At 37.1% G+C, this 17,873-nt stretch overlaps 1 protein-coding gene across 5 annotated transcripts in view; it reads right to left on the bottom strand.

The window, feature by feature from the left end:
* The window catches only part of LOC116289738 (uncharacterized), a 147,410-nt gene that overhangs the window by 84,468 nt on the left and 45,069 nt on the right, over window positions 1-17,873 (bottom strand). The window contains exons 1-2 of one of the 5 annotated variants that reach the window (XM_089038418.1): window positions 15,888-16,020; window positions 358-9,320 (exon numbers count right to left, since the gene is read on the bottom strand). The exons of 1 other annotated variant lie outside the window; for it this stretch is intronic. In XM_089038418.1, the coding sequence (XP_088894544.1) occupies window positions 5,413-9,318 (3,906 nt within the window). In that variant the 5' untranslated portion in view covers window positions 9,319-9,320; window positions 15,888-16,020 and the 3' untranslated portion in view covers window positions 358-5,412. Of the gene's footprint in view, window positions 1-357; window positions 9,321-12,398; window positions 13,063-14,434; window positions 14,509-15,887; window positions 16,021-17,873 lie in introns of those variants that run through there. 3 more of the 5 variants (XM_089038420.1, XM_089038417.1, XM_089038419.1) reach the window with 3 other exon arrangements.

Below are 17,873 nucleotides of genomic sequence, written 5' to 3'. Positions count from 1 at the left end.
TCGAGTCTTTTCCCTCCTCTTGAAGTTCTCCATTTCTTAAGTACAATAACTATAATATTATCTATAATCTTTTTAATAATTTTGAATCGCATAAATTCACGAAAGCCAAATATTATTGTCAACAAATCATAACTTAATCGCACTAAAACGATGACAATTGTTGTCAATTAGGATAAAAGTAAATTAAAGTGAGTTTCATTAATTCCCATCAATCTCAAAGTCGAAAGACGTATTATAAATCGTATGAATTGGAAATATATAATATGTTGATTTTTACGGAGGAAGATAAATCAAAGAACCCGGGGAATAACCGGTAACCCTTCTGGAACTAACATCTAACATGATGTAAATAATTAATGAGTTAAGTTAAAGTTTTTATTTCAATAGCTGGAGCACATTACAAGTCAGTTCTTTCAGACACACGGCGATTTGTCCTTCGGGTTTGATGACTAACAGAAGTCAACTCCGGGTGTATAGGAACCGTAAAAAATAAGTTCTTCGCACCATTAAAAAAAGATTGACTACAAAATATATAAATATATGGATTTGCAGCAGCGTTTACAAACGTCAATAAAAAAGTAATTTCAAAATATCTCCCATCACAGACACTAGAAGATTTACCAAGCCGATTTATGAAACAATAAAGATAAATCGTCCAATATGGAAGTACACACAGTGCGAAGAGAAAAACTATCGTCAAAAGCATAAGACAAATACGATAGTTTTCTTTTCGCTTTCTTTCCGAGCGTTGGTTGTTTATATTTTCACCTACTGGTTTTTGACCTAATAGTTTGATAATTATTGCAAAATAAAGCACAGTAACAGTTAATAGAGGAGTAGCGATAAACAGCGTAAATGTAACTGTAGTAAACGCTTCAAAAACACCTTCACTTCCTAAGTTCATGAAACAATAGAGTTTGTCCTTGTATTGAAAGACGTTCGTGTACAAAAATAATGGAGAGCTAAAAGCAGTGGCTATAACCCAACTTAGAGCTATCGCTAAAGCTGAAATCTTTTTAGTAACAAGGTTTTTGGTCGGCCAGTAAACGAGAACAAAGCGGTCCACTGCTATCCCTGATAAGCTTCCAGTTGAAACAAGCTCCGAGAAGAACCAGGAAAAAACGCAAAATTTACACAAGAATGATCCAAAGTTTCCACTAATTTTCCATTCGTGGTCGTTCACAAGTGCTTTGAGCGAAAATGGAACGTTCCATACAGTAAAGAGAAGATTCGAGATCACCATGTTTAGAATGAAACAATTACTTGCTGTTCGCATTCGCTGGTTGGCGTTCTTGTAAATTATGGCAATCATTACGAAATTCCCAATAAACGACAGGAACAACATTACAGAATAAGCTGTAATTTTAAGCACTTTGCTAACCTCACTTTCAGAGTAGAAATAACTATGGTTATCAGATGAAGTCGAATTATTCATCTTCTTTTCTTGTCGTTTGAGATTCCTCTTTGTATTTCCAAAGTACGATATATTCACCTTTAATATTTTTGCTGTTCTCAACTTTTTAGAATAGTTCTGAACTTTAATTCTAGTTCTTTAAGCGGAAAAAAAATCATACAAAAGTTCCTTATGAACTATTAGCAAAAATAGAAAAAAAAGTCGAAGATTTCCGAAGGTGTAGTGTTAGTTCAACCCACGACTCCAACTGCAAAAACAATAGTCCTGTCGTTCTACATATACTCCATTTACAGTCCAATGCCTGCCTGATTTATAATTTATGATCACACATTTTTATCTAAAAACGAGAATATTTGATGTAATATTTATATAAACTTGACATCTTTCATTAATTACATTCAATGTCATAGAATTTTAGTTTTCTAATCTGTAAAGTTGACTTGGAATGTTGATCTATCGTTGACAATGCCAGTAGCTCTATTCTATAAGAGCACTTTTCTTATCCTAAAGATGGCTTTTAGCGAGCTTTATTGACTTTGTTTCTAGTTTGGCGTCCTTATTTCGTATGAACCATTTACTTAAGCGCTTTTAAATTAGTACTGAAATTATGAACTAGTATGAAAATACGGACAGAGTAAATGAAGATACGAGTATTTTAAACTTCAAGAACGGCGATTCTATATATAACTTTTTTCAACATTTTAAAATAAAACTTCAAGCATTGTCCATAATTTTAATCTAGGATAAGGCTAAGGGTGTACAGTATAGGATATAGTAATGTCAGCGTTATCTCTTCATCGTTTTTGAGCCACTGATTTTTAGCTTTCCATTTAGTACAATCAAGTTTCTAGGTAAAATGAAATAACTGTGCGATGTCTTCCCGCCAATTTAAAAGCATGTTGGCCAGAAATGTTCTCAACAGATGAAGATCACCCATAGAGTCCCTCAAGGGTCGGTCCTTGGTCCGACTCTATTTCATATACAAAATAATGGGATTTCCGATGCCTGTAAAAACAATTATGTAATGCAGCATGCTGATGATACCGAGATATATTCTTGCTCGGAAGACATTAATATAGCCGAAGAGAAAGTTAATCAAGACCTTATCGTATTGACATTTGGCTAAAGTGAAACAGTCTTATTAGCAATCATAAGAAGTCTGAGGCAATGCTAATAGACCTTTCGTGAATTCGCTGGAGTAACCACGAAACAATGGCTCCAAGTCGAGGTTAGACTTCATGTGTTTATTCATTCACTGTATTTTACCAAGTCCAACCTCGACATGGAACCATTGTTTCGTGGTCATTCATCATGCGCATGCATTCGGGAAAGGTCTTACTATTGGATCAATCCGTATCTAATACACATACGTTATACACCTATTTCAATAAACGTTTTCATCACCAAAGGCAATAAGCGAAAGGAGATAGGTGACAGGCGAAAGGAGATAGGTCATTCCAAAATCCAAGAATAGCTGGAATGATTTGTGTTTCTGCTTCTTATTCTCGTCAAGAACGTGGACCTTAGTGTTGAGACTGATTCAATGTTCTTTGTATTCAACGAAACCATTTCCATGTCGGAATGACCTATCGCCTATTGCCTTTGGCGATGACAACGCGTTTATTGAAATAGGTGTATATCTTCCAGGTATGATACAATTCAATACAATACAGGAGACGTTATTAGGTTCCCTGAGGGGATCTTCACAACTATAAAACTATAAAAAGAGTATCAAAAATTACAATAAAATTGAAATAGAAAGATAATGAACTTCCACTGTTATCGAATATCTAATGCCTACCAATAATAATAAGGACGAACTACTATAAGATACTATACTACAATTATAAATAATTAATAAAAGAAAAAAGAAAAAAATCTGCAAGGCATTAAAAATAATTACTTAGCCAGTTGCGCAACAACGCTGATTGAAGATTACGCTTAAAGGAAGATACAGAAGGACAGTTACGATGCTCATCAGAAAAAAAATTCCAGATGTACGTGCCGCGATAGAAAGACGATTGTTGCTCTAAAACTGTCCGACACCGTTAGAAAGATGGAGACTGTCTATTTCTAGTGTCGTATCTATGAATTTGTGACCTCTTAGAGAATAACTCAATTAAATACGCTTTGAAGGCACTATATAGCTCACATTAATTAAGGCTTCGCCATATCGTCAAAAAACGATGACATAAGTCTTATTGATAACACATCATGTTCGCTTCAGTTATATGGACTTTTTGTTGAGCCCGCAGTCAACAGTTATTTCCTTTTTCAAGTCGTGTGAGCAAGGCTAAAGGTTAACTAAATGCAAAAGCAGTAACATGGCTGTCAGCTTCTTCTTATGGTCAGTAACATGGCTGTCAGCTTCTTCTTATGGTCAGTAACATGGCTGTCAGCAGTAACATGGCTGTCAGCTTCTTCTTATGGTCAGTAACATGGCTGTCAGCTTCTTCTTATGGTCAGTAACATGGCTGTCAGCTTCTCCTTATGGTCAGTAACATGGCTGTCAGTTTCTTCTTATGGTCAGTAACATGACTGTCAGCTTCTTCCTATGGTCAGTGACATTTTGTTAAGATTACGTTTGTAGTCACGCGTAAACTTGTCAAATTTGTTGAACCTTGAAGGTTTAAATTATGGAACACAAGTCTTGACACTTCATAAAATGGACCTTTGCGATAATTGCTGATCAAGTTGAAGGACTTGCCATCTTCTTCTGGTAACAGAAGGTATTGTTTTCTATTTGGGAAAACAGGATAAGGAAGATAGATTCTGTGCTCAATCTCATCTGTTTGGAGATTTATGACGTACATGACACTCTGACCAGTCACGAGTCGTGTGATCACGAGATATGACCTTGATACGAACAAAATATTAAGAAATGATAGCCTCCGTACATCAAGAGCCATCTGACGTGCTGACTATGAATATAGAATCGTTATAATGTTATGCAAGAAGGTGTCCATCTTCAGAGACATGAACCGCGTCGTCTATATTGATACTGGGCAGATCGAGATAGGGACAACTGCACATCCTTTTTGCTAGTGGGTACACGGGAATGGGCTGCTTTGCCCAGTCAAAGTGATATAGGAGCATTTCTCGGTAGATGTAGATAAAGTTCGCTTTAAATGGTGAATTAAACCGACCATATAAGGAAATGAGTTCTCAATATCATTAATAATCCTCCATTCCATCAGCTCTACTTCACCATCTTTATTGATAAAGATTTTACATTTTCTGGCCCATTGCGTTTCCATGTTCTTGTCACCACAATATGGCCTTCGCAGCTAACGTCTATTGCAGTACTATCTTCATTCACTGAAATGGTATTATGTACGTGTCCCGTTAGTCCTTCAATGACGTAGATCTTGTTGTCATGACAACCCTTGATAACAACGAAGCAACCCTGATGGTCTCCAAACACGTGACATGTTTGTATTGCATCATGGGGAGACTCGTATTGACTGATCACTTCAAGTGTTGTTGCGTCTAATATCTCAATCTTGTTCCCGTTTTCTTGGGCAACAACGATGAACCAATCACGTTGCAGCAGTTCTCTCAGTGAAATAAAAATCCTGTCCCAGAAACAACTACACCGTATCTCTTTAAAAAGAACAACAAGGATTACGAGGCAATTCTCTGTTTTTCTTTAAAGGCCAGTAAAAACAGAAACGATTCAGTTATGATGAATTTTCCGCGATCAGAGTTTTAAAATCTGAGATATTCCATCATATTTGTTGAGCTTGTGGGACATGATTTTTCATGTTCACTTCAGTTATATGGAAATTTTGTTGAGCCCGCAGTCAACAGCTATTTTCTTTTTCAAGTCATGTAAGCGAGGCTAAAGGGTCAATACATGCGAAACAGACCAGTAGTAAGCAGTTATGTGTGCCAATTTCTCCTTATGGTCAGTGACATTTTCTTAAGATTGAGTATGTAGTCACGTGCAAACTTGTCGAGTATGTTCTCAACTAAAATTGGATCGAAGACGTGTGTCTTTATTGAAGACCTCGAAGGTTTAAATTATGAAACACAAGTCTTGACACTTCATGAAAATGATTGCTGATCAAGTTGAAGGACTTGCCATCTTCTTCTGGTAACAGAAGGTATTGTTTACTATTTGCGGGGAAAGCAGGATATGGAAGATAGATTCTGTGCTCAACCCTATCTGTTTGGACGTTTATCACGGACATGAAATTTAAATCAGTGATCACGAGATATGACCGTGATAGGAACAAAAAGTTAGGACACTCTAGCGAGAATACGTCACTTGCCCATTTTTTAAGCAAAGAGCCATCTGACGTGTTCACTATAAATATGGAATTTTTATGATGGTATGCAAGAAGGTGACCATCCTCAGAATGAATTACGTCTTCTACATTACTTTCACGGGGAGATTGGTGAAACGGAGGTTCACTCATCTTTTCTACTAGTGTAAATGGGTAGATGGAATTGAGCCCCTCTGCCCTGGCATAGTGATACAGGAGCAGTTCTTGATTGGTGTATGTAATCCCCTCATGATCAATCCAATTCATCCGCTCTACTTCACCATCTCTAATTGTAAAAAGATTACCTCTTCTTGGCCCATTGCATATCCATGTTCTTGACACCACAATATGGCCTTTGCAGCTAACGTCCATTACAGTACTATCTTCACTCACTGTAATGGTGTTATGTACGTGTCCCGTTAGTCCTTCAATGACGTAGACCTTGTTGCCACAACAACCCTTGATGACTACGAAGCATGCCTGATCATCTCCAAACACGTAACATGTTTGTATTTTATCATGAGGAGACTCGTATTGACTGGTCACTTCAAGTGTTGTTGCATCTAATATCTCAATCTTGTTCCCGTTTTCTTGGGCAACAACGATGAAGTTGATGTTCGGAGAGGTGGTTATGAGCTTTTTGCCAAGAAAGGATTTCGACGTGATAGAGCGTCCATCAAGTTGAAACGTATATACTTCAGTTGACAGTGAATTTGAACAAGAAATGGGTAGAACAGCTATAAACCCATCCTTACATCTGAGTAGATATTGTAGGTAAAATAGGGTCATTGGATCAAGTCGTAAGGCATTCGATCCTGTCGTTTCTAATAATGGAGTCTGCAATAAACTGTCCTCGTCAAAATAAGGAAAAAGTGGTTTTGGCGTTATTTCGACAATCACTTCCTTCGCATGTGCAGCTTGAAGAACGAATCCAAGGTTACAACCATATGAAATGTCACGAAAAAAGTTAGGATGATCTTCGAGAGTTATATTGTTCATGCGAAAACCAAATGTCAAATCTTTAATTATTTCCAGTAAAGAACTAGATATGATATCACAGCCACTAATGGAATCAACAAAGCGTTTTTCTTTTTTATGATCAGTCGTTAATGCAGTCAAGAGGTAAATGTTAGAAAAGAACCCATACTTATCTCCTTTGATGACTGATGAGCGTTTATCTACAAGGTGGCAAAGAAAGTTTAGAGCATACTTCTCGCTGTCTGTGAGATACAATCGTTTGTCCAGATCTTTTTTTCCGTTTCGTATGTCACTCAGGACATCATTACACTGACTGGCAAGTACTTCTTCCCCGTCTTCTACAAGAACACTGAAGTTATGTTCTTTATCTTCTTGAAGGATCAACCAATCAAATACTGATTTGTGAAATGGTGTCACGTGATCCCCCTCAACAGGAAACAACCAATGGAGTGAGTTCAACGCATCTTTTCTTTTCATTTTCTCTTCGCGTGGGACTTCACGCTCGCTCTTGAGACAAAGAATATTGTAAAACATGTTCTTTGGCAAAGGGTTTCTGGTTGCCACAACAGCTTCAAGCATCTTGTAGAACCCTTCCTTGTCTGATATGAAAGGTAATAATACTTCTTTAAGACGAGAGAAATAATTCTCATAAACTGATGAGATCCCCTTAGGAAACAGCTGCAAAACTTTCTCTGGTGCCAGTGATGCAACATTTTCTCTTTTCATATAGTCGATGACAAAGAAAGCAACTAAAAACAAACCTTCTGTCATTTCCACTAGGTTCTTTACAAGATCTGCATTATCGTCATTGTCGCATTGCGGATTGAGGGCTTTAAGCTCGAAGCTCAAAAATGTTTTAAGATCTTTGATATTAGATTCATCTTCTGGTCTTATTTTTACAGCAACAGTTGAATCAAGTGCAGAGGTATTTGTTGATGGTCTACTGGTTAGAATAAACCGAAGCCATGAAGGGAAGCATGAAAGTTTTTCCTTTAGTGCCTTCAGTAGTTCATCTTTTGGATCATGCGAACACTCGTCTAGAGCATCTATAACAACGACCAAGTGAGAGTCTTTTTGTTCCACTTCACACAATGGTTCCTCCAGCAAAATGGTTAACAGCTCTTTGCAGTTCATCTCGGAAACCTTCTTACCCAAATCTGTTCGCAATTTGCTTACTAAGGCATCTCGATAACCAGGAACAGTGTCACACATCTGCCTTGCTATAGACTGCAACATCAACCTTGGATTGTTTCTTGTAGCGTTACTGAACTGAAAGAAGTGACATGCTGCAAGACATCCAAGATCCTCGTATGTCTGACAAATCTTAGCAGCAAGAGTTGATTTGCCCATACCTGGACCAGCGGTGATTAGCATTATACACGAGTCTGGTTGGTCACTGTCAACATGGGATTTGACTTGATCTAGAATCCACTGGCGAGTGTTTGGGTGGAAAACCTTACATTTTGTATTTATTTCTGGTCTAAAGTCGGAAATAGCCAGCTGTTGGATCTGTTGATTGATTTGTCGTGCTTCGATACACACATTCCAGACGTCATCTACTTTGTCCTTAATATTTGCTGTGTCTGACTTGAGGTCTGCTGTGTCTGACTTGAGGTCTGCTGTGTCTGACTTGAGGTCTGCTGTGTCTGACTTGAGGTCTGCTGTGACTGACTTGAGGTCTGCTGTGTCTGACTTGAGGTCTGCTGTGTCTGACTTGAGGTCTGCTGTGTCTAACTTGAGGTCTGCTGTGTCTGACTTGAGGTCTGCTGTGACTGACTTGAGGTCTGCTGTGTCTGACTTGAGGTCTGCTGTGTCTGACTTGAGGTCTGCTGTGTCTGACTTGAGGTCTGCTGTGTCTGACTTGAGGTCTGCTGTGTCTGACTTGAGGTCTGCTGTGACTGACTTGAGGTCTGCTGTGTCTGACTTGAGGTCTGCTGTGTCTGACTTGAGGTCTGCTGTGTCTGACTTGAGGTCTGCTGTGTCTGACTTGAGGTCTACTGTGACTGATTTGAGGTCTGCTGTGTCTGACCTGAGGTCTGCTGTGTCTGACTTCAGATCCTCTAGCTGTGTTTTGACATCCTTATTTGATATATACCAATCGTAGAGTAACTGGATGTAGTCTTTCTCTCCCAAAGGAGCAGACTTCAAATCATCTATATCATCTTGACTCAGTCCCAGTGATAGGAGAGCAGATGAGATATCTTGCCAGTTTTGTTTAAAGTCATCATCATTTATTTCAGTGCTTGGTTTGTGTGCTATTGTATTGTTTCTGTAGTACTTTATCCTGGCAAGGTTAGCCTCTAGTGAGTTGTCTGCTACAGGTGGTAAGGCATCCCATCCAGTTGCTGGTTCTGTAAGTCCACAAATATTTCTTAGAAGAACAAACAGTAAAGTGATATCAAAGTCTTTAGATTGAGGGTCGCTCCCATTTGGTGGATACAGTTTGTCCCATTGGTCAATATTCAGTACTTTCCCTTTTAGTTTCTTCAGCTTTTGTAGTGTTCTTCTAGTATTCAAGAAGTCTTTCAATGGAGATGGTAGATATTTCCCATCAAATACAGAACAAAGTGCTTGTGTGCCTCCATCGACTAGTAACCTACAAAGCTTGGTGTAGTTGATCTTTTCATCTGTTTCTTTGCACCAGCTTGCCGAGGCCATCACTAAGCAAGGAAGTACAAAAGTAATGATAATTAATGCTTTTATGATTTCTAAATTTCTTACACAGTTACTTTTACTAAACTTTATTTCAGCTAGGTCTAGTGTGGTGACTTTACTTGAGCTGAAGAGCAACTGTTAGTTCTATAGAAATATGTGCTGATGATGGAAAACCAAGAGCAATCAGATAGCCCTTCATTGAAGGCTGGTAATGAATTTCAATAGATGTAATCAGTTGATTGATAACTGGAACATTTAATGATGAACAATAAAGCAAGTTTAACAAATTCACGTCTGATGATAGTCATTGTCTATATGATCTTCTACCCGAGCAGAGAAACCGCAAACTGCAGAATCGAGGCCGTAATTTACGATTTTGGGCGACTTAGAAAATTTTGAGTATAACTAAAATACCGTCAAACATTTCTTACAAATACGAGATCGAAATAAATATAATATAATGAAATTTCTCATGATGCATGACGTTTATTCATTAATTGCATGCGTATATTGCAGCGACAGTTGCAGTGAGGCGAATCCAACTGAATCACGCAGACCAAAAGATCAAGTGAACAAAAAAAACCGCACTTACCATCAATCTGAAGACATAGAATAAATTAGGAATAACAAATGGAACTGTGACGCAAATTAAACATAATGAGGGAATTTTTTTTCATTATGTCGATAGTGAACTACTTCGTGACTATAAAATACAGACGAACGATGATCAAAATAAACCATGACGTCATCCGGCCGAATCCGAGGGAGGATGAAAAGTACCCCCTAAAAATAACCCCCTTTTGCTCAGAAGGGAACTCGAGCCTCGATGTTGTAGAACGCCCCCTCCCCTACGGGCCCAGGGCAGCCCGACGGGGCCCGTGATGCAGAATTCCTATTTGTATACTACTTTTATTCCTAATAAGTGATTCAACAAGAATTTTAAAAACGAGGTCTTCTCTCTTTCGTTCCTGAATTAATTGTGGCAGTCAGTAAAAATTGTGGGGGGTAGCCTGGCTCCGCCGGCTCCTCGCTCCTCATGTTGCAGAACTCTCATTTCATATCTACTCAAACCCGACTCAAAAATAACATTTCGAATTCACTTAAATATTTGAGCCTAAATATTTCAGAAATTATATCCCATTGTTTTTGAAGCGATATGATACTTCACTTTAAAAAACGTTTTCTCCGAAGTTTGGATAGGACAAGTTGTAGAAATTTCACTACAATCTAGATGAAGTTCTGGGCCATTGATGTAGGAAGTTTAAAGAAAAAACTTTAGTCTTTAGTCGTTTTGAAGAAAATAGCGAAAATCTCATATTTCATTAGTAAATCATTCTTTATTTATCAAGTTTTTAAAAGTTGATGTTGATTTTCGAAAGGTTTATCCGCAATACTTGGAAAACGAGACGTGAAAACTTCAGTCAAAGCAATCCATTCAATGGTAAAGTTTCTACAGTGCGATTTTTTAAATTTTGGGTCGAATTATAAAGCAGAGTCATAACTTTTTTTCTGCCCTTGATTTCCCAATTACATTTATGCACAGGCTGCATTTGTACTAGATGATAATATTCTGAAAATTTCAGAAAAAAAAAACCTGATGAGGGGAAAAAGCCTAAAACTAAAAATAGCACTGTTTGATTTTCGGCCGTAATAGGCTAAACACTTTGAAAATCTTAAAATAAAATACACTGTTAGAATCTAGCATTATTAAAGTACAACATGAAAGATTTAGTTAAACTGTTTCAAATTTTGGAAAACATATACAAATATGCTTTACAATATCACAAATCACTGCAAATTTTCGTGGGAAATCAATCAGTAATTCAAATTAGTATTGAAATTTCACATTAATTCATTCTCAAATACCATGAAATCTTATTTTTAGGTCAATAGAATAGGGACGAATCTTAACTTTTTGGCGAAGCGAAATTTCTGACTCAATAGATAGTTCTGCATAAATTGTTTGCGTAGATGATTCAGAGTTCTTGGAATTATGATGAAAGCCATAAACTAGCTGTTGTATAATGCAAGTGAAGTGTGGAGCCTCCTTTTCAGACTCGTCACGCGTGATGGTTGTTATTTGTTTTGATTTGTGCCTCACTGAGCTCTCTGAGCTCTACCACAATAGGTAGATAAGCATTTGTCACAAATAGGTAATGATTATGTTTTGTCTCAGTGGGTAATCGGTGTGATATATTACGTGCGTCAATGGCCGACTGTTTTGTTTCGTTTGCCTCAGTGTATATGGGCGGTGGCGGCAGTCCAGTGTTCGATTGCAGATTCAGGCAAAGTCTGAACACATAACAGCGCTAAAAAAACTCATGAAAGAACATTGTCTTCCCTGTAAAATGTTACTTAATCGTTCGGGACCTTGATGAATCCTTCCAGCAATAAATAAATGTCGTGTTTGACATAATTAGAGTACGAAAAAGATGGCTTATTTTATCTTTTAGAAGAGAACCTCGGTAAACAGCAAATCGACCGTGCTCAGTTTCAACGTCACACAAATTCATGATAAGACCCACTGAACGAACATCCTGCACACTCCAAAAATCATATCGACAACCACAAATCGAGATCCTTTCTGGCATATAGCACACAAAGATCCCAATTAGTCTTGCTGCTCACCTAATGACTCGCACTAATAAACGATCATCCGCCGGCTACCCCCTCCAAATTCAAACTAAAAATAGCACTGTTTGATTTTCAATTCGGCCGTAAAAGGCTAAACATTTAGAAAATCTTAGAATAAAATAAACCGTTAGAATCTAGCATTATTAAAGTACGAAAAATAAAAAGATAAGTTAAATTGACGCACTAGTTTTGCGACTGAAGTAAGCGAGAATAAAATTGTTCAAAATTCGCTAGCAGACACTACTCTAAAATTTTCAAAAATGCTGTTCAATCCTTTCCGTGCCTCCAAAATATACTTTATAATGTCACAAAACCGCTCTATAAATTTTCGAGGGAAATGAACCAGTAATTTGAACAGTAATTCAAATTAGTATCGAAATTTCACATTAATTCATTCTCAAATATCATGAAATCTTATTTTTAGGTCATAGAATAAGGACGAATCTTACCTCAATAGATAGATAGTTCTGCATAAATTGTTTGCGTAGATGATTCAGAGTTCTTGGAATTATGATGAAAGCCATAAACTAGCTGTTGTATAATGCAAGTGAAGTGTGGAGCCTCCTTTTCAGACTCGTCACGCGTGATGGTTGTCATTTGTTTTGATTTGTGCCTCACTGAGCTCTCTGAGCTCTACCACAATAGGTAGATCAGCATTTGTCACAAATAGGTAATGACTATGTTTTGTTTCAGTGGGTAATCGGTGTGATATATTACGTGCGTCAATGGCCGACTGTTTTGTTTCGTTTTGTTTTGCTTCCTTTGCCTCAGTGTATATGGGCGGTGGCGGCAGTCCAGTGTTCGATTGCAGATTCAGGCAAAGTCTGAACACATAACAGCGCTAAAAAAACTCATGAAAGAACATTGTCTTCCCTGTAAAATGTTACTTAATCGTTCGGGACCTTGATGAATCCTTCCAGCAATAAATAAATGTCGTGTTTGACATAATTAGAGTACGAAAAAGATGGCTTATTTTATCTTTTAGAAGAGAACCTCGGTAAACAGCAAATCGACCGTGCTCAGTTTCAACGTCACACAAATTCATGATAAGACCCACTGAACGAACATCCTGCACACTCCAAAAATCATATCGACAACCACAAATCGAGATCCTTTCTGGCATATAGCACACAAAGATCCCAATTAGTCTTGCTGCTCACCTAATGACTCGCACTAATAAACGATCATCCGCCGGCTACCCCCTCCAAATTCAAACTAAAAATAGCACTGTTTGATTTTCAATTCGGCCGTAAAAGGCTAAACATTTAGAAAATCTTAGAATAAAATAAACCGTTAGAATCTAGCATTATTAAAGTACGAAAAATAAAAAGATAAGTTAAATTGACGCACTAGTTTTGCGACTGAAGTAAGCGAGAATAAAATTGTTCAAAATTCGCTAGCAGACACTACTCTAAAATTTTCAAAAATGCTGTTCAATCCTTTCCGTGCCTCCAAAATATACTTTATAATGTCACAAAACCGCTCTATAAATTTTCGAGGGAAATGAACCAGTAATTTGAACAGTAATTCAAATTAGTATCGAAATTTCACATTAATTCATTCTCAAATATCATGAAATCTTATTTTTAGGTCATAGAATAAGGACGAATCTTACCTCAATAGATAGATAGTTCTGCATAAATTGTTTGCGTAGATGATTCAGAGTTCTTGGAATTATGATGAAAGCCATAAACTAGCTGTTGTATAATGCAAGTGAAGTGTGGAGCCTCCTTTTCAGACTCGTCACGCGTGATGGTTGTTATTTGTTTTGATTTGTGCCTCACTGAGCTCTCTGAGCTCTACCACAATAGGTAGATAAGCATTTGTCACAAATAGGTAATGATTATGTTTTGTCTCAGTGGGTAATCGGTGTGATACATTACGTGCGTCAATGGCCGACTGTTTTGTTTCGTTTGCCTCAGTGTATATGGGCGGTGGCGGCAGTCCAGTGTTCGATTGGCAAAGTCTGAGCGCATAACAGCGCTAAAAAAACTCATGAAAGAACATTGTCTTCCCCGCAAAATGTTACTAAATCGTTCATGACCTTGATGAATGCTTCCAGCAATAAATAAGTTTGTGTTTGACATAATTAGAGCACGAAAAAGATGGCTTATTTTATCTTTTAGAAGAGAACCTCGGTAAACAGCAAATCGACCGTGCTTTAACGTCACACAAATTCATGATAAGACCCACTGAACGAACAGTCCTAAATTGACGCACTAGTTTTGCGACTGAAGTAAGCGAGAATAAAATTGTCCAAAATTCGCTAGCAGACACTACTCTAAAATTTTCAAAAATGCTGTTCAATCCTTTCCGTGCCTCCAAAATATACTTTATAATGTCACAAAACCGCTCTATAAATTTTCGAGGGAAATGAACCAGTAATTTGAACAGTAATTCAAATTAGTATCGAAATTTCACATTAATTCATTTTCAAATATCATGAAATCTTATTTTTAGGTCATAGAATAAGGACGAATCTTACCTCAATAGATAGATAGTTCTGCATAAATTGTTTGCGGAGATGATTCAGAGTTCTTGGAATTATGATGAAAGCCATAAACTAGCTGTTGTATAATGCAAGTGAAGTGTGGAGCCTCCTTTTCAGACTCGTCACGCGTGATGGTTGTTATTTGTTTTGATTTGTGCCTCACTGAGCTCTCTGAGCTCTACCACAATAGGTAGATCAGCATTTGTCACAAATAGGTAATGATTATGTTTTGTCTCAGTGGGTAATCGGTGTGATATATTACGTGCGTCAATGGCCGACTGTTTTGTTTCGTTTGCCTCAGTGTATATGGGCGGTGGCGGCAGTCCAGTGTTCGATTGCAGTTTGGCAAAGTCTGAACACATAACAGCGCTAAAAACACTCATGAAAGAACATTGTCTTCCCCGCAAAATGTTACTAAATCGTTCGGGACCTTCATGAATGCTTCCAGCAATAAATAAATGTTGTGTTTGACATAATTAGAGTACGAAAAAGATGGCTTATTTTATCTTTGAGAAGAGAACCTCGGTAAACAGCAAATCGACCGTGCTTTCAACGTCACACAAATTCATGATTAACAGTTCAATAATTTGCTCCCCAATATCGCAAAATAAAAGGTGACATTCCACCTATAGGATAGTCTGCAACTAAAATCAAGAAATGGAAAAAATGGCTTAGCCCTACAGTTGGAGCAACGGCATTTCGTCACCCAAGAACAGGTATTAGTGGTCTCAAAGGAAGACAAACATTTGTCATCATAATGACTAACAAGTAAGCGCTTGAAGGACGGTGCAGAGAGAGCTTGCCTGAGCTCAGCCGGCAGATCATTCCATAAGGGAACCACACGATTGAAGTAAGATGAAGCAAAGGTCTCAGTCTTAAATATAAAAAAGTTATAAAGTGGTCCCATATTTGCTCTCCTTGTACGTTTGGAAGGGATATAAACGCTCAAAGATGTCTGCCAATTCTCTTCGCATGGACAGTGGCAAAAGCTTGAGGAAAATGATATTTCTAGACTTGTAGTCTGCGTCAGAGCGTAGGATAAAACTCGTTGCTCTGGCATATGATAACGTTTTTTCATTAAAAAATATGCATACATTAATCCCCTATTGTTCAGATTGTTCTTCTATTCTTATTGCGTCGTTTCCAATTACTAAAATAAGGTGCTTGGCCGGGTATTCTGAAGTTGCTCCGACATTTGTACATGTTACTATTCCAATTCCTTTTGCTTACATTTTCCATCTATCAATTATCTTATTAATATAGCTGTATTTCAAATCATTATGTAAGGATGTAAAGAATTTTAAGCGATCTTGGAAGATCGGAATTAAATTTTATGCATGACTATTTGAAGAAAATTGAAACAAAATACAACATCAGACAAGATCTTCTCTCGTCTACAATATATTAGATATGTTCCTATTCCTATCCTTAAACATTCACAACTTACCTGAATGTATTTTAAGCCATGTTCAAAGCCACACAATTCACAAATACTGTGATATTTTCCTCGATATAAACTTCTCGACTCGACTCAACATGTTTGCTCAGAAAGTAGATACATACTTCGTGTAATCTGTCATATTGCGACTCATCGTAGAAACAAGTGGGAAAATAAAAATAAAAATTAGATACATGAAGTATAAAGGTTTTTCAAAAGACACACCTAAAAGTGTGACGTCTTTGCTTGCTCTATCACGTGACGTTATGGAGTTGACTCAGGACTGAGGGGCAACTAGCGTATGTTATGTCAAAACATGTCAAAAGAAGTCCTCAAACTATTTGACTCTTTCTACGACATGAAACCAGAAAACAATCAAAACAACCTCCAGGATTCTACAAGCCATTAAAAAAGAAGCTAGTACAGGAAGTGACGTCATTGATAGCAACCTATACTTCGTATGAAAAAAGGACTTCCGGGTCAACAACGAAAAAAGGCAATTTATTCTAGAAATATTTTTATTACTTTTTCTTTATGAAAGGATTTGTTATCCAAAGTTCTATGTTTTTCTGCTGAAAGTTAATTTATTAAGATCATTTTCTGATTTATTTTAGCGATTAATTTTTGTCGCCCCTGTCATAGGGCAACAACACAGGGTGACCAGTTCTAAATAGGAAACAACTAAAACACTTGAAATTCTATCAAAAATACCCCCCACCACCACACAAGAGGTTTGAGTTCAGATTATGACAGACAGATGTGCATTGAATGTTGCCAGCCCTGTGTAGCAACACCCTTTGGGACTGAAGAGTTGCTATCTCACGATTTATGAGGGGGGTGGGGTGAGGGGCTTTTTTTTTTTTTAAATTTTATTTAAACATATTTATCATAACATTTGCCCCAAAAGCAACGAGACTTAACAAGGGGGCTTACGTCTATTTTACAATATAAATAATAAATAGCAAAAGCGGAAATTAGAAAATAAATACAATAAATACACAATAAATACGAACTAAAATTAATACAACAATCTTATAATGAGATAACAATAGGGAGAAGAAAAAAAACAACAAAACAAAAAAAAAAAAAAAAAAAAAAAACAAAACAAAACAAAACAAAACAAAAACAAAACAAAACAAAACAAAAACAAAACAAAACGAAACAAAAAAAAACAAAAAAAAAACAAAACGAAACAAAACAAAACAAAACAAAACAAAACAAAACAAAACAAAACAAAACAAAACAAAAACAAAACAAAAACAAAACAAAAACAAAAACAAAACAAAACAAAAACAAAAACAAAACAAAACAAAACAAAAACCGGGTCTTTCTGACTACTACTAGGAATAACATACTTTAAACTACACAACTTTATGATTTAAAAATAATAACCTTTTTATCATATGACCCGTACGGTCCTGTTCGCGCGCTCTAATAAAACCATTAGAAAAAGTCACGTAATGGAGGCCGGACGGGTCGACGTAAGCGGGCCGGAAAAACCCGTCCGGCCCTGCATGAAACCGCGCGCTTTCTATTTTTTGATTATTTTTATTTTCGTGAGGGTCATATGATAAAATGCTTATTGACTGAGTTAGGTCGGGCCGTACGAGAAAATATTTGGCTCTCGGTCATTTGTACGTACCTCGCTGCTCTCGGTCATTTGTACGGCAATACCTCGAGCCAAATATTTTCCCGTACGGCCCGACCTAACTCAGTCAATATGTACATAATAGTTTCATAAGTTGAACGTAATCCGATGGTTTTATGATTGATTAACGTAACCATGGCAACAATTTCTGCGTAAAACCTTTTCAAGGGGTTCGTATGTTCCGAACTTCTGTCGTAAAAAAATGAATTTCTTAGTCAATTCATCATGTAATATTTACTTTTTAGGTCAAGTTAGATGCCAAACGTTATTAAACATTGACTAAATATATATTTCTTAAGTTGTTTATGTAAATTTACCAGCAAAGTATAATTATGTCCACAAGGTCC

The sequence above is a fragment of the Actinia tenebrosa genome, unplaced genomic scaffold, assembly GCF_029948245.1.
Source record: "Actinia tenebrosa isolate PJP-AT-01 unplaced genomic scaffold, QUT_ActTen_1.0 PGA_scaffold5__44_contigs__length_20552954, whole genome shotgun sequence".
NCBI classification, from domain to species: domain Eukaryota; kingdom Metazoa; phylum Cnidaria; class Anthozoa; order Actiniaria; family Actiniidae; genus Actinia; species Actinia tenebrosa.
This window is presented reverse-complemented; position numbering and strand designations above follow the sequence as displayed.